Source organism: Solanum dulcamara, chromosome 3 (assembly GCF_947179165.1).
Source record: "Solanum dulcamara chromosome 3, daSolDulc1.2, whole genome shotgun sequence".
NCBI classification, from domain to species: domain Eukaryota; kingdom Viridiplantae; phylum Streptophyta; class Magnoliopsida; order Solanales; family Solanaceae; genus Solanum; species Solanum dulcamara.
The window spans coordinates 69758922-69781633 of record NC_077239.1 but is presented as its reverse complement, the minus strand read 5'-3'; the positions used below and the strand labels follow the sequence as shown (position 1 = coordinate 69781633).

General features: G+C 32.2%; 1 protein-coding gene and 1 non-coding gene across 2 annotated transcripts; one reads left to right on the top strand and one right to left on the bottom strand.

Annotated features, from left to right (window-relative positions):
* The first annotated feature begins 3371 nt into the window (after positions 1-3371).
* Positions 3372-3442, top strand: TRNAG-GCC (transfer RNA glycine (anticodon GCC)). The gene has a single exon. It is a non-coding gene; the product is annotated as a tRNA-Gly (tRNA).
* An 849-nt stretch (positions 3443-4291) lies between these two features.
* Positions 4292-5021, bottom strand: LOC129883638 (bet1-like SNARE 1-1). Its single transcript, XM_055958257.1, has 4 exons — positions 4875-5021; positions 4722-4781; positions 4548-4633; positions 4292-4457 (listed from the first exon to the last, which is right to left on the bottom strand). Exons 1-4 carry the CDS (start codon positions 5019-5021, stop codon positions 4292-4294), a joined length of 459 nt encoding a protein of 152 aa, XP_055814232.1.
* Between the last annotated feature and the right edge of the window lie 17691 nt (positions 5022-22712).

Here is a 22712-nt window from a genome sequence, read left to right as displayed (position 1 = left end):
AGAATTCTGAATGGGAGAGGATTGATACGTTCAGCAACCCTCATTCTAGAAGCCCGCAATTTCAGAAGCAGCACACCATTGTTGATACCATCAGCCACCATTATTGATTGAAAAATTCAACCACCAACCACATTTTTAAGGATATAAATAGAGCCTTATATTTCACTTATAAATAAACACACAAAAATACAATCAAGGAAGAGATTGTGAGAAGAAGAGAGTGTTTGGTGAAGTTTTTTTTGTAGAGAGATATTTTTGATGTAAATTCTCTGTAATTCTATTCTTGTGAAATAGAGTTGTTTTTTCCTCCTAAATATTCTTCATAGTAATCAGATAATCACAACAAGTGGTATCAGAGTCATCGATTCTGTGTTCGTCGAGAGATATCAGAACACGAAAATTTTAAGTTGGAGCAGTATTTCTTCGAAAATGTGATCATTAGTCTGTTTCAATCACTTCATTAAATTCCTTGCGTCGATACAAATTCAACACAACTTTTCGAAGCTAAAACGAAGAAGTTATAACCGTTTAAAGTTTGCTTTATTTTTGTGGAGGATTCTATTGAGAGGAAGAACAAGGTGAACAATACCTTCCACGTTAGCGCCACATCAACCTGCTATGTAGATGCCATGTCAGGCCCAGTCAGCGCCATATCAGCACCCAGTCATCATAAGTTTTTGAAATTTATGAAATAACCCCTGGAGTTACTGAATTATTATTCTGCCCCAAAGTCAATATATTTTCAATTTAACCACCATAGTTTGGTGTAAATTTAAAATTTTTCTGGAGGCCCGATTTTGACACAAGAACAGTCAATCCTACCATTTTTCACCATTCTGAACGTGCTGGTGAGTTCTGTTTGATGAGATTTTACTCCAAAATTTTGACCAAGCAATTTTTAAGATATAATGGAATAGTAGTCATCATTTGGACCTATGATAAAGCTTACTGTCACAAATTACACATTGTGGAGACCTCGGATGAAAGATCTCCTCAATTGTAAAGATTTGTATGATTCCATATAAGCAAAGGGAAAGAACCCTAATTCCACCAAAGAAGTAGAGTGGAAGAAATTAAATAGGAAAATTATCGGTCAAATTCGACAATGGATTGACGATAGTGTTTTTCATTATGTTGCATGAGAAATATATGCATATGCCCTCTGGATGAAGTTAGAAGGGATTATCAAGCCAAGACCGCTCGGAATAAAGCCCTGTTGATGAAGCGTTTGGTGAATTTGAAGTTAAAGCACGAAACTTCAGTTGTCGAGCATACCGATGAGTTTCAGAGTTTGATAAATCAATTATCGTCTGTTGACATGCCACTCGGGGATGATATGAAAGCCCTACTACTTCTTAGTTCTCTTCCTGATAGCTGAAAGGCACCGATAGTCTCTCTTAGTAATTCAGCCTTTGGTGGAAAACTGACCATGTCTATGGTCAAAGATGCCTTATTTAGTGAAGAAGCCAGAAGAAAGGACATCGATCATGGTGAGTCGCATGCCCTTATTACAGTAAAAGGGAGACAACAAGGAAGAACTCAAGATAAGGGGAGAGGTAGAAGAAAGAGTAGGGGAAAATCAACAGATGGTAGGAAGCCATCATATGAGTGCTACCACTGTGGAATAAAGGGCCATTTAAAGAAGGACCGAAGAAAAAATTGCAGAAGAAGAAGGGGCAATTGAAGGAGAAGGATGGAGATGCATTAGTCACTACCCACAGAGAGGTAGCCATTTGTTCCATCCAGGAAGAGATATGTCTTTTGTCGCGCCCCATTTTTCTCAAAACGGGATTGCAATGACGTGACAACTCTTTTTAGGATTTTAAAAAGAGAAGAGTCGCCACCTAATGAATTGAAGGTGTGTTAGGGCACCATTCTATCCTATATTAGTTTTAAAGGGTCAATTGCTACCAGAGTTCGGGTAAGAGTTCAAATTACCTCAAAAGAAATGTGTTAGGCATCTTTCGAGGTCCACAAGTATGGGTCCCGATCGAATCTTATAAATCTATATGGCGGTGAAAAATAATAGCAAATAGGGTCTCTTATTTATTTATTAAATTAAAGTAGAACTAAGTGATGAAAAGAGTTTAAAACAACGAAATAAAGAACGTAAATTAAACATTAACTAACATGATAAAAGAAATAGACAAGCAAGAAGATAGAATTTACACAATTAATTAGAGATAGAAAATCATTTTTTATTAATTAAACTACCCCAAATAAATACAAACAAAAGTATGAAAATTTAAAGAATTAAATATTTAACTAAACTAAATTGATTTATCCTACTCGGATCAGCAGCAGGCTTATTAGCGGGAAACAAAAATACATAAAGTATGCCCGAATTACCTTTCATCATCTCTGAAGGGCCTATTTACCCCTACGCCTCCCCTCCTGAGTTCATTTATTATCAATCTAAGAAGCGATCTAAAACAATAATAAAACTAACATCTTAAAGGTGTCTAACGTCCCAACTTAAGGTCCAAGAGACATGGATGTACTATTAGGATATGTTTTAGACTAAAAGAACCGAATATCATACCAAAGTATATAATTACATATATACATGCATACATATACATATATATATATATATATATATATACATATATATATATATATGTATATATATATGTATATGTATGTATATATATATGTATATATATGTATATATATGTATATATATGTATATATATACATATATATGTATATATATACATATATATACATACATAGATACATATTAAAATACTAACAAATATGCAACCTAGTATTAGTATAAACTAAATGTTTAGAAGTAGAAATTTTCACTACTCTATTTTGATTGAAATGTATTTTAAATGTAATTGATTAATAAAAGGAGTTGTTTGTACTTTCGTTTGAATATATATTTCTACATGTGTAATGTGTTAGTATGATACTATTGATGATCTTTTTTTAAAATTGTCTAAGTCATAATACTCTATTATACGAGTATATATTAGTCAAAGTTGAACAAACTATGATTATCGATTTACCATACCGCAAAATACCCCCGAACTTTAAAATACCGAACCATACCGAATTAAATTTGTATGGTAATGGTATAATAGTTTTAAAAACCGAATACCAAAATTATCGTACCAAAGTTTCAAATACTGTACCGTACCATACTATACCTACCCCTACTCTATATGCTTAGAATATTCTAAGGACTTTCTATGCAATTCCATAATCTTTGTTTGGTCATAAGGATAATAGTTGTTCATATACCAGAGGCGGCCAGACCGGGGGTTACTCGCGATTGGTAATGGCACGGCGAGAAGACAGACAAAAGGGAATAGGATTTTGAATTGTTGATTGTTCTATCTATCAATAGCACAAATGAAGAAGCACCAGTGGTCTAGTGGTAGAATAGTACCCTGCCACGGTACAGACCCGGGTTCGATTCCCGGCTGGTGCAAACGTTGTGATTTTTTTAAAACTTATTCCTCCTTTTCAGTTTCAACACAACTGCAAATCCATTCTACAGTTTCTTGGTGGAATATCTTGGATATAATAAGTAAAAGGTTCACTTTGCACATTGACTGACACTTTCATATTTTCTTATCTTAAAGCCTGTTTAGATTGGTTTATTTTAGGTATTTTTATAGTGTTTTTAAGCACTTATTCTAAGTCAAAATAACAAAAATAAGACAAAAAACCTCCTTAGTCATTAGCTATAAGCTCATCCAATTAGGCTCTTAGCTTTCTCTTGTGAAGGAACACACCTTTTAACAAACAGAAACATACAGTGAAAAAGGTTTAGGAAATTTTGCTCAATGAGAGAAAGATAAGGTAAAAATTATCCTAGGGACGAACATACCATTAGGCCAACTTCAATACTACTTAATAGTGGACGATTGAAAAATCTATTTTACGCTAGACTTAAAGCTGATTCTAGTTTTGTAAAGATGAATTTCCATGTATTGATTAGCGGTGGCAAAATCAAATTCAACCCGTCCAACCCATTGACCTACCCATTTATTAGATCGATCCATTAAAATTTGGATTTTTGATATTTAACCCAAAAAAAGTGATATGTTATATATAGCCATAATAAAGAAAAAAATAATTTTATTAGGTACGAAAATATTATAAAGAACAAAGAAAATAATTAAAACTTAATAAGAACTGGGTTGGATTGGACTGTGTTTTGATCCGTTTTATAACCCATTACTCAATCCATTTTGACCCAAATAAATTTGGATTGGATTGGGTCTTGACCCATTATGACCATATAAATTTAACCCAACCCGCCCTATTGTCACCCCTAAGTATTGATAATGTGAAGCTGAAAGCCATTTGCTGCATCAACGACAATAATTTGGGATCTATCTTTATCATTAGATGCCTGAAATAGAACATTTAACTGTGTAGGCACTAATATTCCGTTCGTATTTGTTGCATCAAAAACATCTTTCCGCAAGATTCTTACACTGAGGAATTGGAAGCAGAATTTGGAGTAAACACAGCAACATCTTCTGCAAACAAAATCACTACACATCCCAACTTTCGATGCTAATTACATAGTGAGATAGTATACCACCAAAAAGAGGACCACAAATAAGGCTACAAGCGTAAATATTCTTCGGCTTGATTTAGTCTCGAATAACTGAAAAGGCAAGCAAAACAAATTTAGATTCAGCACTCAAGTCAAGGCTAGGGAGATATTGGAATAAAGGCAGTCAAATATGATATACCATCTTAAATTTATCCATTGTGCCAGATAAAACTCCCCTTGAAGAATCCATATCATTACCCTGAACAACCAAACAAGAAAAGCTCACATAAATTTTCAGTCATGCAATAAACGTAAAAACATGAAGTAAGTTACATAATTGAAGTGGGCTGACCATTCTGTCCAGCATCCTATTAGGAGTATCCATTTCCTCATGTATATCACCTGATAACTGTTGGATATAAAACTTCATCAGAACAAGTCTAAAAATCTTCAAAGGTTCAAGATGCTCATTGTCAACAACACAGCTATGTAACTTCATGGACACACATTCAGTGATGATGTAGAAGAGAAAGAAACTTAGAAGAAACTCAAATACTTAAGTTGCGCGCAACTAAAAGAGAAAACAAATTTTCCAACCTAATGCAAGATCTCCATAGTTAAATGTACATGACAATAACTCAGTTAAGAAACTTAGAACTCAAACACTTGAGTTAAATCTTTTCTTTGAGGAAGACAATAAGCCTGTTAAGTGGGCTCAGGCCGGATCAGATCGGCCTACTAATATTTTTGGCCACGGACCGGGCAGGGCCATTCTGGTCCTGGCCCAATAGTGCTAAAATGTTAGACGGCCCATCCCATGACCCATTAAGGATACAGTGATCGGGTCTACCGGGCCGGGTTGGGCCTGTTGTGTTGGATTATTTTTTTTGTGACATTTATGTATTCGAAAATTTGACTCAATCATCAATATAGTGTATCGTTATCTATTTAATTTAGAAGTAATTATAACAATTTATGTACTTAAAATATATAATAATATACTTATATTATATTACATATATACTTATAATGTATACCAAATATAATTACAATATATTACCTATTATAATGATATACTTACATTGAATTATACATACGAACAATGTATATCAAATATAATTACAATATACTATCTATAATGATATACTTACATTATATTATATAGACTTACAACGTATACCAAATATACTTACAATATACTATCTATTATTCTATTATAGTGATATAGTTACATTATACTATATATACTTACAATGTATACCAAATATACTCACAATAAACTATCTATTATTCTATTATAGTGATATAGTTACATTATACTGTATATACTTACAATCTATACCAAAAATACTCACAATATACTATCTATTATTCTATTATAGTGACATAGTTACATTATACTATATATACTCACAATATACTATTTATTATAGTGATATATTTATATTATATTATATATACTTACAATGTATATCACATATACTCATAATATACTATCTATTATAATAATATACTTATATTATATTATATATTCTTACAAAGTATATCAAATATACTCACAATATACTATCTATTATAGTGATATAGTTACATTATACTATATATACTTACAATGTATATCTAATATACTCACAATATACTATCTATTATAGTGATATACTTACATTATACTATATATACTTACAATATATATCAAATATACTCACAATATACTATCTATTTTAGTGATATATTATCTATTATAATAATATATTTAATTATATATTATATATATACTTACAATGTATACCAAATATACTCACAATATTCTATCTATTATAATAATATACTTAATTATATATTATATATACTTACAAAGTATACCAAATATACTTAATTGGTAGGAGTCAGGTCTTCGTACACTTTACCCTTCCCAGACCCCACGATGTGGGATTACACTGGGTTGTTGTTGTTGTTGTATATTATATTATATATACTTACAAAGTATACCAAATATACTCACAATATACTATCTATTATAATTATATTTTTTCAAGTATTGAAATCTTATAGTAACTACAAATTTAATTTTGAATAGATGATTATGTAAATTAAATAAAATTATTTAATTGAATCATACAAAAATTATGGAAAAAAATTAAGAAATGCAAAGACTCAATAAGTCTTTGAGTTTATTAATATATTAATAAAATTCAAAACATACAAAGTTTCAAACTTACAATTAGTTGTATATAAAATTTTAATTTCTACATATATTGAATCATTTTATCCAATTCATCAGTATTAACATTAATAGGAATTGACTCATAATTTTCAAAATCAACTAATCCATAATTTGGACTAACTTGTGTCGAAGGATCTCCAATTGACATTATTTATTAAAGTTCTTCTTCTTCTTCCGTAACTCGTTGTCTTCCTTTATTTCTTCGCTCTGATTTAATCCAATCTTTGAGGCAAACTAAAATATTTATGGCATTTCTCTCCAAAGAATATTGATTATCTCCGATCTGTTGTCTTCCTTGACTAAATGTGCTCTCCGATGCAACAGTTGATATTGGAATATTTAGCACATCCCTAGCCATGATTGATTGCATTGAATATTGTTTTTGATTGTTCTTCCACCATTTCAGTGTGGAGATACTATTTTCATCATAAGTCTCTGGGGCCTGTCTCAAATAATAATTAAGCTCATCTCGATTTACGCTCTATTGTAATATAGGCTATATTCTATTTCAAACAGATAAATTAGTAACACAATGGGCAGGTATACATTGTGTCTGTCTTTTAGAAGATGATGATTCGTCAGAAGGACGAGATAGAGGAACAATATGAGTAGAGTTAGCATTATCAAGTAAATCGATATAATAATTATATAATGCTTGAATATGATCATTTGTATCACCCATTGTCTTAAACATACTAGGTTCTTCATCTTTTTTAATGTCTAAAGAACTATATATAATGCAAATAAATTCAGACATAGTAGTAATTTTTATATACGGATTTAACATAGCATCAATTAAATAAATATGAGGAATAGGGAAAAAATATTTTTAAAATTTTTCTATCATTCCAATTATAACTTCTTTGTAATCATTTATCTGTTTATACTCCATAAACAATACAAAATTTTTGGCTATTTAAGCTAAAATATTACAAACAGTTGGATAATAAGAATCGAAAAATTCAATAGTAGCCAAATAAATTTTTTCTAAAAAAATAACAACATCATTAATTTTATAACAAAATCATAAGTAGAATTCCACCTAATCTCAATTTCTTCGGGCATTAATCTTGATCTAAGATTATTTTCCTCACATTTTCTTTTAAATTCTTTAAGTATAGCTTTTCTATTATTTCCTTGAATAAAACCAACTGCATGCCTAATGTTTTCAATTGTTCGCTCAAAAAATAAAAATCATGTTTTATAATTAAATTATATATATATGACAGGTACATCTAATACAAAAAATATCCTCTAGGGGGGCGGGGGAGGAGAAGCTCAGTTTTTAAATGATTAATAGCAACGGTGTTGTTAAATACATTATCAAAAGAAATACATCAAACTTTGTGTTGAAGATCATAATATTTTGCAATCATTGATATAGAATCAAAAATAAATTCTGCAGCATGTTTTCGATCTTCATCATATTAAAGGTTAAATAATTATTTTTATTTATAGCACGACCAAGATTAGAAGTAAGTGAAACTCTATATGAAAGATTTTTTTAATAATAGTAATATGCATATTGTCCATGAAGTCTAAAAATATATGATCTACAAGTACTTTTAGGAATATCTTTAAATATAAAATTATAAATTGATTATATATAATGAATAAAAACATCAGAAGAAGCAAATGAAAAAAGTAAATAACCCAAAGTAATCATTTTTGCTAACTCTTCATGATCCTTCATTTTATTTTACTTCCCAATTAATTTTTCGGTCTATGAATTTAATCTACCTTGAATTGGTCTAGTAGCACCCCTATTCATTTTTTTCAATCAGTATGAAAATTGTCTAGATGTCTAGTCAATTGACCTGTCCCACCTTTATTACCCTAGGTCTTATGCTCAAAAATGGTTTGACAATCTTTACATTGAACTTTAGTTGTTCCAGCTATTCATTCAAAATAATGCTATACTAAACTAGTTTTTTTTCTTTCTTTTATAGGTCGTTGAGGAAGATTAACAGTACTAGATTGGACATTATCTATATCAACATCAGGACTAGTTGGTGTAACATTCTCTTCATCGTTATTATATTTTTCTATTTCTACTTCTACTTTCACTTTATTTGGTTCTTCTATACCGTAAGTTTCTTGATATTCATATTCATTCATATCATGTGCACCTACACTTATTTCTCCAAATTCACTAGGTGGTATTTCAGGCATACAGGAATAACTTCTACTTGTACTACCTCTATCAGAACCACTTTTTTTCTTATTATCACTACTACCTTCGGGACATAAATTTTTAACACTTTTACCTACATTTTTTAATCTATCCATTATGCAAATTAAAATAATAAAAATTATAAATAAAAAAATTTAATATTTAAATATACTAGAATTAATTTACTAAATAAGAGTAAAAGAAGGAACTATTATACCAAATTGTCAGAATCAAATAAAGAATCGTAAAATTGATGAAATGTTGAACACTTGAAAGTTGAAAACTTCCACTTGATATTATTAATTTCAAAAAAATAATAAAAGATTACTATCACTTTAAGGGAGAATTGAGAAATTGAGAGAGAATTGGATGATTGTTGGGGGAAAACAATAAGTAAATGTTGTAGGTATTTATAGAAAAAAATTTGATTAATAATTTTTTTTTAAAAAAAACACAATTTTAGCCACTTTTCAGAAAGTGTAGCCGTTGGGACAACAACCACTTTCTGAAAAGTGGCCCAATGGATATATGCAATTAAATAATTTTTAAAAAAATTCCCTTACTGGGCCAGTTACCGATCCCTTACCGGATCTATCTTACCGGGCTTGAGCAAAAAAATAACCAGACCGACTCAGTTCATTAAGAACGTGGGTCAGCTACCAGTGTCAGTCCCTTAGTGGGCCGGTGTTAATTTGCTGGCCACCAACGAACCGACCCAATTGACTGGTATAGAAGATTGGTCTGTATTTTATCCATCAACGATCAAATAGTTGAGCTCTGTCCACTATTTCTTAAGAAAACGATTCTCTAATGGAGCCTTAATCACCCTTTAACAGTGGTCTATTATTCAAAGTAGACAACCAATATAATGGTGTTTTTTTCACTTGGTCGGTAAACGTAAAAAATTAAGAGTGTTAAAACTTACTAGATTAGGATACATATGTATGAATCATAATTAGTAGAATTTTAAAAAAATGAAAATTAATTGATGAAAAAATAAATGCGGTCAGATTCAGAATCTCCAATGTCTTGGTCTTTACCTTCGCTTCGAGGGAGTGGGGGTGCCCATGTGACTCGTGATGGGCATTTGATTAATTTTCAATTGGGAGCCATTCTTTTGCAGCTAGGAGACCACACGTGCAAGTTTCCCTGCATGTGGCTCGTCCATGCTTTCCGAGGCGCTGCCTGTGACTCAGCATTATTATTAAAATTTACACAATTAAATGAGGTTAAACAAGTCATATGATCAATATCCTATCCCAATTTACGTGGACTATTATATGATCATACGACTTGTTTAAGCTCATTTATTTGTGTAAATTTCAATAATTTACTTTTTATTAATAATTATTTTCTTTTTTTTGACAATATGCTAGTAAGGGATATAAACTCATACAATATATTATTGACAAAGCGTGCAATCTAGGATTTACAGTAAATTCAATTGAATGTCCTCAATATAATATAATTTATCTAACTTTTTTTTACTATATACTAATATTTTTTGACAATTGCAACAATCCACCAATCCATATACTAGTATTATAAGGTATATGAATTGGTACAATGGTAAAGTGGTTGAACAAATGAAATTCTTACAAAACATACTTGTGTTTTGATAAATATTACTTTGAGGATGTTGATTATATAATTATTACTCATTCTCACACTTCTTTGATAATCGTCCTCAATTTACGTAGACTATTATATGATCATATGACTTGTTTAAGCATTTAGTTGTGTAAATTTTAATAATTTACTTTTTTATTAATAATTATTTTCTTTTTTTGACAATATGCTAGTAAGGGGTATAAACTCATACAATATATTATCGACAAAGCGTGTAGTCTAGGATTTATAGTGAAATCAATTGATGGTCCTCAATATAATATAATTTATCTAATTATTTACTGTTTTGCTATATACTAATATGTTTTGACCATTGCATCAATCCACCAATCCATATACTAATATTGTAAGGCATATGAATTGGTACAATGGTAAAAAAATATTACTAGTATATAACAAAAAATAACTAACTAAATTATATTATTTTGAGGACCATCAATTAAATTCACTTTAAATTCTAGACTACACGCTTTGTCAATAATATACCATATGAGTTTATAGTTCTTACCAGCATATTGTCAATAAAAGAAATAATTAAGTAATAAATAAATAAATTATTGAAACTTAAATAAGTAAATAAGCTTAAACAAGTCATATGATCATGTAAGAGTTCACGTAAATTGAGGACGGCGATCAGAGATGCGTGAGGATGAGTAATGGTTATACTTTCAACATCTTTAGAGCAATTTTTATCAAAACACAAGTATGTTTTGTGAGAATTTCATTTGTTCAACCACAATTCATCGCCATACATTGTTGATCACTATCCCAATTTACTTGGACTCTTATATAATCATATGACTTGTTTAACCTCATTTAGTTGTGTAAATTTTAATGATTATGAATGAAGGTCTTACACTATGCTTAGTTTGTTCCTCAACTTGTTATAGTCTAGCCATACTAAGACCATCATCCATAATAAACTTACTAGATTAAGATACATATGTATAGATCATAACTAGTAGAATTTTAAAAAGAGAATAATTAATTGATAAAAAAATATATTAAACTTTACACAATTAAATGAGTTTAAACAAGTCATATGATCATATAAGAGTGCCGTAAATTGAGAACAGCGATCAAAGATGTATGAGGATAAGTTGTGGTTGAAAAAATGAAATTCTCACAAAACATACTTATACTTCGGTAAACATTACTATGAGGATGTTAACTGTATGATCACTACTCATCCTCACGCATCTCTGATCGTCGTCCCCAATTTACGTGGACTCTTATTTGATCATATGACTTGTTTAATCTCATTTAGTTGTGTAAATTTCAATAATTTAATTTTTTATTAATTAATTATTTTCTTTTCTGACAATATGCTAGTAAGGGTTATAAACTCATATGGTATATTATTGACAAAGCGTTTAGTCTAGGATTTACAATGAATTCAATCGGTGAACCTCAATATAATATTTATCTCAGCGACTTTATCTAATTATTTCCTTTTTTTGGTCTAGAATAATGGCGGATGCTCTTTTTTAAGTGACTTGTAGATGATGAATCATAGACAAGCACTCCATCGACATCAAATTTTTAAGGCGTTACCAAATTTTAAATACTACAAAGGTTTCAATTTTTTTTAAAATATAGAAATTTGCTCATGACATTGTTCAAAGAAGCCGAAGAGCTAAAAGATCACTTGAAAAAATTGATGAGAAAATGCGTGGATGATATCCACATTTGTTAGTCGAGTCAGGTACCCTTTTCTATCCTCACTCTCCTTTTGACCGTTTGGGGATGAATGGTGGGTAAATTGGAATCTGTTGTAAAAACCCATTAGGTCATTTTGAGTACTAAAACTTTTTATTTTATAAAAGACTCACCTCATAAAATCTTAATGGGTATTTTGGACTATTTGATAATTACGATTATTTAGTTGAAGGGCAACTTTAGATAACCAATTTAATTGGTGGGATAAAGTGATAATTTAGTTAATATATTATAAACTTGTTCTATATTTATTAGAATAAGCTAGTAGATTTTATCATTTTTAGTACATAATTAATTGAGAAAAGAAAATAAAAAGAAGAAGAGAAGGGTTTCGCGAAAACTTCCCTGCGGCATAACCCGAGAGAGACTGCTGCAGGTAAGCGAATTGATGACAGAATCTTATTAAATTTGTATGAAAAAGGATGGTTACAGGTTATAGTAGTAACAAATCTTATATGGTATATGTGGGTAGAGATATTATTATTATTACTATTATTATGGGGAATTGTGAAAAGAGAAAGGGACAAAAACCCATCAAATAAAATTCATATATTTTTTTACTATAGTGAAACTTGCATTGAATAAGGACATGTGTTAGTGAGTTAATCCGTTGTATGAACTTATCCTTAGAGCTATATGATAAGGGGTATGGTTTGAGGTTCTGAAAGAGTTAGTTTTGTGAATTGTTCGTAGTTCCTTCGCTGTCTTTTGTTTCTTTCAGATTTCCTTTGTCATTTATTTATTATATTATTATTCAAATTTTGATATATTGAGATAGATAATTAAATAATTTGATATCATTCGATTTATAATATTGGAGGAATTGAGATTTAACCCTTGCTTAAGATTTAGGAATATGAGACTTGATATATTAGTTGATATCAAAATTTAGGAATTTGATTATAAATTTAGATGGGTTATTGAGTCTAGGCAAGATATATAGTAATATGGGTGTCTACGGACTCATTTTCTTATGAATATTGTATATTTGTTAAATTGGAAATGTTCTAAGGCATCGAAGAAAGGAAAATCACTGGTGAATTAGCTTGCTTTACTTTGATTTTTCGGTTGAGGTAGGTTATGATTCATTCTATATCATAGATAGATACCTAATAACAATTGATAGTCATTGGGTAATGTGTGAAGTTTACTATGAATTTGATTATTGTGGTTTGAATGGTGATATATTATTATGATTGGTCTGCAATCCCAAGATCGTGAAATCCATAATCTTGAACTTATCCTATTAAAAGTGATGCCTTGAATAAAGAAGGCTTGATGAAATATTGTTAATGAAGAGGATTATGATAATAAATAATAATAAATTAATTATATTTGGATCGAGTGTCATGCTCTGACACGGTATATTTGCATCGGGTGTCATATTTCGATACGGTATATTTGGATCTGGTGTCACATTTTGACACGATATTATTGAATTGGGTGTCACATTCTGATACGGTAATATTAAAGGAAAAAATATTTAAATAACTTAATACTACTCAATCTCAAATAACTCATTTCCTAAAAGATCGTGGTGTGGAGGCCTGGGTCCTCATGTACACTTTTGATATTGTAGACTGATTATGTAATGGTTCATTATTTTTTTACTTGATCTTGATCATGTTGGTTGCCACCTATTAAGTGCTATGGTTGATTTTCCGCTATTACTATATGCATATTAATTTCTATTTTGAGTTGGCCGATGATACCTACTCAGTACATGTTGTCCTGTACTGACCCCTACTTGTATTTTTCTTTGTTTTCTTTTGTGGAGTGCAGCGAGTGTTCCATTGACTTCGACTCGACCTCAGCTCTAGACAATGTCCAACACATCAAGTTCTAGGGTGAACTATTCCTTCTAGCTCATGTTGGCCCCTCTCAGGTATGACATGATGTCCTTAGTTTTCGGACACATTAAGTATTTACTTATTCTGATGTTTGATATTTTCAGATTTAGTATTATAGAATTAGATGTCCTTAAAGTGATGACTTTCAAGTTTTAGAAAAACGTATCTAATAGACTTTAGTGGTTTTATTATTTCTTACTCTCATAAATTGAGCTTCCGCATTATTGTCATATTTTATAAGTTGGAGTTTGTATCGTTGGTTCTCCCACCTAGGAGGTTAAGTGTGGGTGCCACTCATGGTCCATTTTGGATCGTGACAGATGTGTTATCTTTCTAATAAGATCTTTTATACATATGTTCCAGCTTTCACTTAGTTTTCTTATGATATTCTTTAATGTGTTATGTCAAAGGTTAGCTTGGGACCAATCGTGATTCCAAACACCATATCATGACTAGAGTCTAGATTCGTATTGTGACAACTAATGCCCCACCACGAGTACCAAACCAGAAGCGTAGTGCGTCGAATGTAAACCTTACTCTCCGACCTTACTTTTACTTTTTGTGATACATTGGGGACAATGCGTTTGTTTTTTAGGGGGGAGGGTACTGTTTGTCACATCACCTAGGATTTTTTATTATAGTGTTTCTTTTTCCTTAGGTGCTATCTTGTAGAATCGACATGTTTAGGAGTGTCAAATTGGAAGTATTTGTCTGTGTCTTTATAAAAAAAAGTTTGAATTTGTATAAAGTATGTTTGTACTAAAAATATTTGCAACAGTAAATAAAGTGAAAGTTTATGGTATGAAATGTCTTATTAGTTGTATTGATTGTTGAGGATCTTTCTATGACATATGGTGATTTATGAATAAAACAACTATGCTTAAGCTATGTGTATGAAACTTGAAAATCAGAAGTTGATAGTGCCTACTATGCCATGTGTGAATCATAAAGTCATTGTGTTATTCATGCTTTATATGTGCATCTAGAACTTACACGTTTATGTTGCATTGGCTGAAAGATAATAGAACATGAAAGGATTATAGGATATCTTTGAATTTATCCTACTAAGCCTATAAAATCGACCAAATGAGTGAAATAATCCTTTGACCCCAAATTTTGAGCCTAAATGAAAACCTGTTTGTTGTTTACCTGTTTACCTTTCTCGTTCATTTTGAAACTTCTTATTTGGACCTAGTCCCTCCTTGGACATTGTTTACCTTAGCTAAGGAAAAATGCATAAGTTGAGGGAGGCTACTAGGAGTTGAGTAAATATACAATGGGGTATGAATAAAGATAGATCAATACTACTATGAACTTGGGGATGTGGCATGTCATCATGAGTTTAAGGTTGAATGTTGTATTCAAATTAAAAAAATTTAAAAATTATGATGAGTTGCATCCAAGGTATCAACAACTAAGGAGTAAAAAGAAGAAACAAAGTTGGATAAGAAAAGAAAAAGGAAGGCAACATGAAGATGGCGTCAAGGAAGGCGTAGTCACTACTCCCAAATGTATCCTAGCTATACCTGAACCTATGTTACAAGACGAACAAAGTCCTATAGTGATCCTAATCCATTTGTATGTAAAGTTGGTGTGAAAGTAATAAGGAAAAGCCTATGGGTTGTGTATGCATTGCTTGAGTTCCATTCTGAGTGTGAGTGCTTTATCTTGTCCCTCATAAATAAATCATGATGTGAGAGTGATAGGGACCTCTTTGCGGTAAAGGCTTTAGTCTTGATTATTGAGTGCTTATGCCAAGTTGCTTGTTGATAGCCGAATATCATCCCTAGATCTTTTTGAGTTGATGTGATAACTAATAGATATATGTATGCTTGTTTGAAATGATGTCTTGAAACTTCTACAAATATTGATAGTTTATGAGTTTGTAAACACAATGTTAGGTGTTGTTTGAGGACAAAAACATATTCTATGTTGAGTGTGTTGATGTGTCAGCATTTGACAACATATTTGATGCTCATAACTATGAATATATTCAAGTTCTTAATCAATGATAATGTGTTTTATTAGTCTTTCTACTGTGTTAGACAAGAAATTAGCTAAAATAGAAAAAGGATACAATATGAGGTTAAGTGCTCCAAAAAGAAAGACCATTACGGTAGGCCTGATGGACTGTTACACCTTCGACACACTGTCAATGTCAGAGGCTAACAGTGCAAGTGCAAAAAGTAAGTTTCTAACAACCTACCCGACCGAACATCATTTATGTTATGGGCCATCAGGCCGACCTTCAGATGAAGAGATTCTATGGGAACACTGAAAAGCCCTTATGGTACCAGTAACAAACCATCACACATGAGACGGCCTATCCGGCACAGCGTTAGTGGACCATTGAAACTCAACTCTTTTGTATTTTGAATTTTCTACTTCCTAGGACTATACATAGCATTTTCAGAATTTCTTTTATTATCTTGTTTTTAGCAAAAGAACACAATATGCTTGAATGGGAGTGTTCATTGATTTTTCTTGAAATCGAAGTGTTTAATTGCTTCTACTTTTGTAAGTAATTCTTATTGAATTAATGTAATTATCTATTTTATTTCAATTATCATGAGTGACTAAACCTTACAACCAAGAGTTGTGGAATCCATGGAAACTTGATGTAAAATAAGGGTTTTTACGGAATGAACTGAGTATTGCTAATGTATATCTTGTTAAATCTTTCATATTAATTAATTTCTAGTGGTTGGAAACATTAGGACCTACCCTAGGTTTGACATTTTTAAGTAAAAGGATGCAATACTTGGCGAAAAAAGTTAATAACAAGAATTTGAGTATTAGCACTCGTCTAATAGTTAATGTTGCAATAAGATTAATCACTTTGAGTAATTATCGACGAATTGAGATAAACACTTTTAGTTTGAAAAAGTAAAAGTGACATGCATTTAATCTGGTTGAGAAACAATTAAATTAGCATGAGTTTGATAAACAATTTTGGTGAACAAAATCTTGGTTAATACTCTCTATTAATTATAAATTAAGCATATTATTAGTTGTTATATGTTACAGAGTGACTTTAGGTCGAAACTCCAAACGTCTCCCACATTTCACATTTGTTTTGGAAATAAGTAACTAATAGTAAAATAACCGTATATGTCTTAGTTCTTGCCATATTCCCTGTGGGATTCGATCCCAAACTAATTGGATTTTATATTTGAAAGAGACCGCTTTATATTTTTGTAAGGAGGTGTGATTTGGGCGTATTAGTAAACTCACGTACAAGGATATCTTTTATGATACCATGAAAACCCTCCTTAGGAACTAGTCTAAATAGGTACAATAGCTTCTAAGAGAATACAATATTTTAAACAAGACACAACTCCCACTATAAGGAAGAGAAACGTAGAATGAGATCACCATCATCTTCACATAAGAAATATCAGTGATTCTGCAATCAAACTATATCAAGTAGCATAATAAGAGTAGTATCAGTACAAGCAATACATACTAGTAGGCATCATCAGTCAACCAAAATCCACCACATAATATCAAGCAAATATTCACAAGAAATATGAAATATGAAAGTTACAAAATCCAAATGCTTATCACCATGCTCTAACTATCCCGAGTATACTGCCCATGACTCATATACTCTATCCCAAACCTCTCTACCTCATTCCGCTTCCAACTCCATCATTAGGAGTCGTTACACCTTCCTATCCTTTCATAACCTAACCCCTTATCACTCTAAAGATTTCCTAGCCTACATGTCTTACCAAAAACTAGAATTATCTTATTGACTCCAAATTTGAATTCAAATTACTAACTATCCCTGTCAGTTGGCCCATCACTCTCACTTAAGATACCATTCCAACTATCCTAGCTCTTGTACCTTAGCTAATTTAGTGAACCACTTGCAAATCTCTTACTTAACCACCTTGACTCAACAACCCCAACAATCGGATATGTCCCAGACTAATTTGACAGACATAAATAGTTCAAGTTAGTGAATATAAGTAAAGTTTCAGTCAATAACCTGAGCTAACAACCACATGGAACATGCCCAAAACCACAACAACAACACATACATTATTTCAACACACCTTTCAAGTAACTTGGACCACCCAAAGATCTTTAAGACATTTTCTACCGTGTTTACCATACAATCCTGGTCTACTCGAGAACCACCATGCCCTATAAACACAATAATCTAGCCACTCATGAACCAACATATAATTAATACATCATAGTAAATAAATCCAACCCAATAATAAAACCAACACGCATAAGAAAAATCAAACATATACCAGGCTTGATACCCGAGCCAATCGTATTAGAACCTGTACCAAGTGTGGTACCCAAGACACCAATAGATATCCCATACCATGTGTGGTACCTGAGTCAATCAATAATATGTACCAGGTGTAGTGCCCGAGTGTAACACCCCCTAAAAATATTGTATATGATGTTCCAATTCTCGATGAAAATGATAAAACTTCTGTATTTTGGGCATAACTTTTCATAGGAAGGTCCAAATTAGGTGGTTCAAATTTTTGAATAACCCCAACATCATTACCTATAACTTTCTTGAAGACAATATTATAAGTTTAGGAGGTTAAGTAGGTCAAATAAATTAATTGTTGCAAGACATGGTGCTGTGATGAAATAAAGTATTTGTAGAAGAAAAATCATATCTCACTGCAGGGTGATACAAATTGGTTGATTCTTGAACGACATAAAAGTAGAATTCTAGAGAAACAATTCATAGGGAAACCAAATACTAATGAGGAAGATATCTTGTTCAAACGCAACTCCAAAAAAGGGTATTCCGTTAAAAGAAGGTTCATCTCACCAACCATGAAAAGATCTAGATCCATTTGACATTACCATGACATCAATAGTTCTCCATTTGACATAACCCAGGACATCACAATTTTCCATTAAATTTTTAAATTTTTCTTTATAATTATTTTAATTATTGTTAGGTCCCTCCTTCACACCTATAAATACCCACCTTATTTCATCATTTTGTTCATCAAACTTTCTCAAGCAACTCTTCTCTCTATACACTCCTTTGTTCATTCTCAAAATATCATTTTAGTTCTTAGTAATGTAAAAATACTATTCTGGTAATTCATATACTCCGAGTAGTACACAAAATGCTTCAGCGAGGAGAAAAGGCTAGGATGCAAGAGTGTTCATTACGTCCTTCGATTCTAAGTAACACTTCGAATTCCAGGTACATACGGCTTTAATGAGAGTATTCCTTCCACTCTCGTGCCTAAAGTATTTTTATTATATGATAAATTATGTTTATTTTCTTTAAGCTATACTCTAAGTTATGTAGGTGTTTGTCCATGGGTTCTTCCACCCATGTAGTCCAAAATTCTTTCAACTAAATCTCTTGATTTTAAGTAATTTTTTCTTATGGGTAATTCTTATTTTTACTTAATTGTTTCGATGAAAGCCTCAATGCTCGCGTTCTACGAGGAACGTTTTTGACTATTCAAATTCATTTGAATGAGAGGAGAAAAAAAGAGGAGATAGAAGCATGAATCATGGTTAAACTAATGATTATTGATCTATTTTGATGCAACATGATTTCATATGTATGAATTGATGGTTTGCAAATAATTTCTGTATTTATCTCTTTAAAGTTTCTTGAAATTCATGATGAGTTGTTTAAAGCATGATTTTTAATTAATGGATTTTAAAGTATTTATGCATATTCATTTACATACATGTTTGCAAGTTGAAGTGATTTAAATCCACCTAGTTTTACTATATTTTTAATGAAGTTTGACTTGAAAGCTTTGACTCCAAATAAATATTTATGAAAGCAATGTCTATGATCAAAACGGGAGTCTTATGAAATAAAAGAATGATGAAATGCTATTAATGATGGATCTTTTATGCTATAAGGACAATTCTTGCATATTTGAATGAGTAAAGCTTTTAATGAGCTATTCCACCGAATGTGATGTTTTGAATTCTCAAGCTATATACTATGACTATTTTGAAGTATTAAACTATTCTGTGGGATTGACTTAACACCGAATATGGTATTGAAGTGGGATTCGGTAAGGGAATCCTAGTAGCAACCCCTTGTCTCATTAACTATGTGCCAACATAGGAGCCCTTGTAGGTTTAGGCTAATGGATCTATGAAAGCCCTTAAAGTTACAATTAAAGAAATGAATGAAGTTGACAGAGTTCTACCTGACAAGTAGTCTCCTCGGCCAACGTAGGGGGTTATGTTGAATTTTATGTAATAGCTCGCATGGTCTTAAATGTCGGTTATTGTCATTTTCCCACAAAATGAATGTTTTAAAGGATATCTATATGATTGATTATATATGCATTGCATTATGTTTTATATTACATAAATATTTTAATGTTTCCTCAATGTTAATGCATGCTTACATACTTAATATATTCAAAGTACTAACGCATACTCTTTTGCCTACATAATATTACCATGTAGGGACCGGTGCTCCTCCTCGTTCTCCTCCATATGGCTAGTTGAGATTTTATTTGAAGACTACTTTTGGTGAGTTCCCATGTTTTAGGAACAATACTCTTTTATCTTTCTAGCTTATGATATATTGAGATCTTTAGACACTTACTATGGCATTTCTTTCTATTATGATTGAGAGTGAGCTAGGGACTTATCTTAGCCCCATTAAATCTAAAGGTTAGAGATATTGTTGGACATATGTAAGTTGAAGATTTACTATTATGATTTTCGCTTGTTTATTTATTGTCATTACCTATGAAAGGCTAAAAGAATGCTAAAAGGCTTATTTGAGGTACTTTTAGGTTCCTCATTGGTCATGTCACGTCTAGGCCCTAGGCTTGGGTTGTGAAAAACTTGGTATCATAGCCTGAGGTTTTGAATGATCCTCGGAGTTCAACATACCACATCAAATAGGATCTTGTTCATGGTTGTGAAGCGCGCCATAACTATGAATAAGAGACTATGAGACATTTTGGAAAGTTTTCACTTCTTTCAAATTCATGTCGTGCCTTAGAATGTCCTAAGCTTTCCTTTAACTAATGACCCATTTTGTGTTTTCTATATAATGACTCATCGAAGAGCACCTCCAAAAGCAAGGGTTGACGATGAGGACCAAGCTCCTCCAGTTCCCAATGCACCACATCATGAGAAAGGGGTAACCCATGCCGAGTTTTACAATATCATTATGTTGTTGACTCAAGTTGTAGCTAACCAAGGGCATCAAGGTGTTCCTCCTCCCTAAATGCAAAATCAGGCCTCTAGAATTTGGGATTTCCAAAGGATGAATCTGCCTGAGTTCGATGGTTCTAAACTAGATGAGGACCCTATAGAGTTCATTGATGAGGTGTACCAGATTGTGTCTATCATGGGTGTGCCACCGAATGAGAAGGCCAAGCTAGTGTTCTATCAACTCAAAGGTGTGGCTCGAGTGTGGTACAAATAATGGGTTGTTGAGAGGGATGAAGAAATGGGGTCAATAGGATAGAAATAGTTTAAAAGTGCCTTTCTAGACCGCTTCTTCCCATTGGAGCTAAGGCAGACCAAAATCTAAGAGTTTATCAACCTCCGTCAAGGAGGTATGAGCGTGAGGGAGTGTGCTCTCAAATTCACTAAGTTGTCAAAGTATGCTCCCTTTATGGTCTCCTACCCAAGAACTAGGATGAGCAAGTTTATTTTCGGTGTCTCAAGCTTGGTGTCCAAGGAGTGCAAAAAGGTCATGTTGGTCAAGGAGATGGACATCTCTCAGTTAATGACTTATGCAGAATAAATTGAATAAGAGAAGTTGAGAGAGAGATAAAGGGGGTTCAAAAAGGCTAGAGTGGATTGGTGGAGGGTTTAACCCTCAAAGGTCCGGTTATGGTAACAATAGAAAAGGCCAAGGTGGGAAATAGTTTGTGGGACAAGCTTCTACCAATAATCTTCCTCCAAGGTTCAACAAGGACAAGGGTGCTAACCCAATTGTTTCAAAAGAGAATGTTGGTTCTCAAACTTTCTCCGCTTGCAAGAAGTATGAAAGAACTCATAAAGGGGAATGCTTAGCCGGCTTCAATGCATGCTTTAAGTGTGTTAAGCTAGGCCACCATGCTAGGGATTGTAAAGATGGTGGTGGTAGGCCAAATTTCTTATGGTCAACAAGCCCAAGAAGGTGTCCAACGTACCAACTACTTTTACGCCTTGCATGGGAGACGAGAGGTTGATGACGCACCCAATGTCATTACTGGTATGTTAAAGGTCTTTGCTTTTGATATGTATGCACTATTAGATACGGATGAAAATTTATTATTTGTCCTTGCTAATAAGTTTGACGTGTCACCCAAAATTTATTAGAGCCCTAATTGGTGTCTACCCCCATTGGTGAGTCGTTTATTGCTAGAAAGGTCTATAGAGGTTGTTCCATGTCTATCTTACATAAGGTTATTCCTTGTGATCTCATTCAGCTTGACATGGTAGATTATGATGTCATTCTTAGGATGGATTGATTACATACATCTTATGCTTCCATAGATTATAGGACTTGTCGAGTCAAGTTCCAATTTCTAAATGAGTCCATCATTGAATGGGAGGGTCATGATTCGGTGGTGAAGGGTAAGGTCATTTATTATCTTAAGGCCCAAAAAATGA

Bases quoted from the DNA above. Each gene is read 5' to 3' on its own strand.
- LOC129883638 (XM_055958257.1), bottom strand. From the start codon at position 5,021: ATGAAGTTACATAGCTGTGTTGTTGACAATGAGCATCTTGAACCTTTG. The intron at 4,782-4,874 runs GTCAGCCCACTT...TTGGTTGTTCAG, and splicing joins ATAGGATGCTGGACAGAATG to GGTAATGATATGGATTCTTC. The intron at 4,634-4,721 runs GTATATCATATT...TTGCCTTTTCAG, and splicing joins CAATGGATAAATTTAAGATG to TTATTCGAGACTAAATCAAG.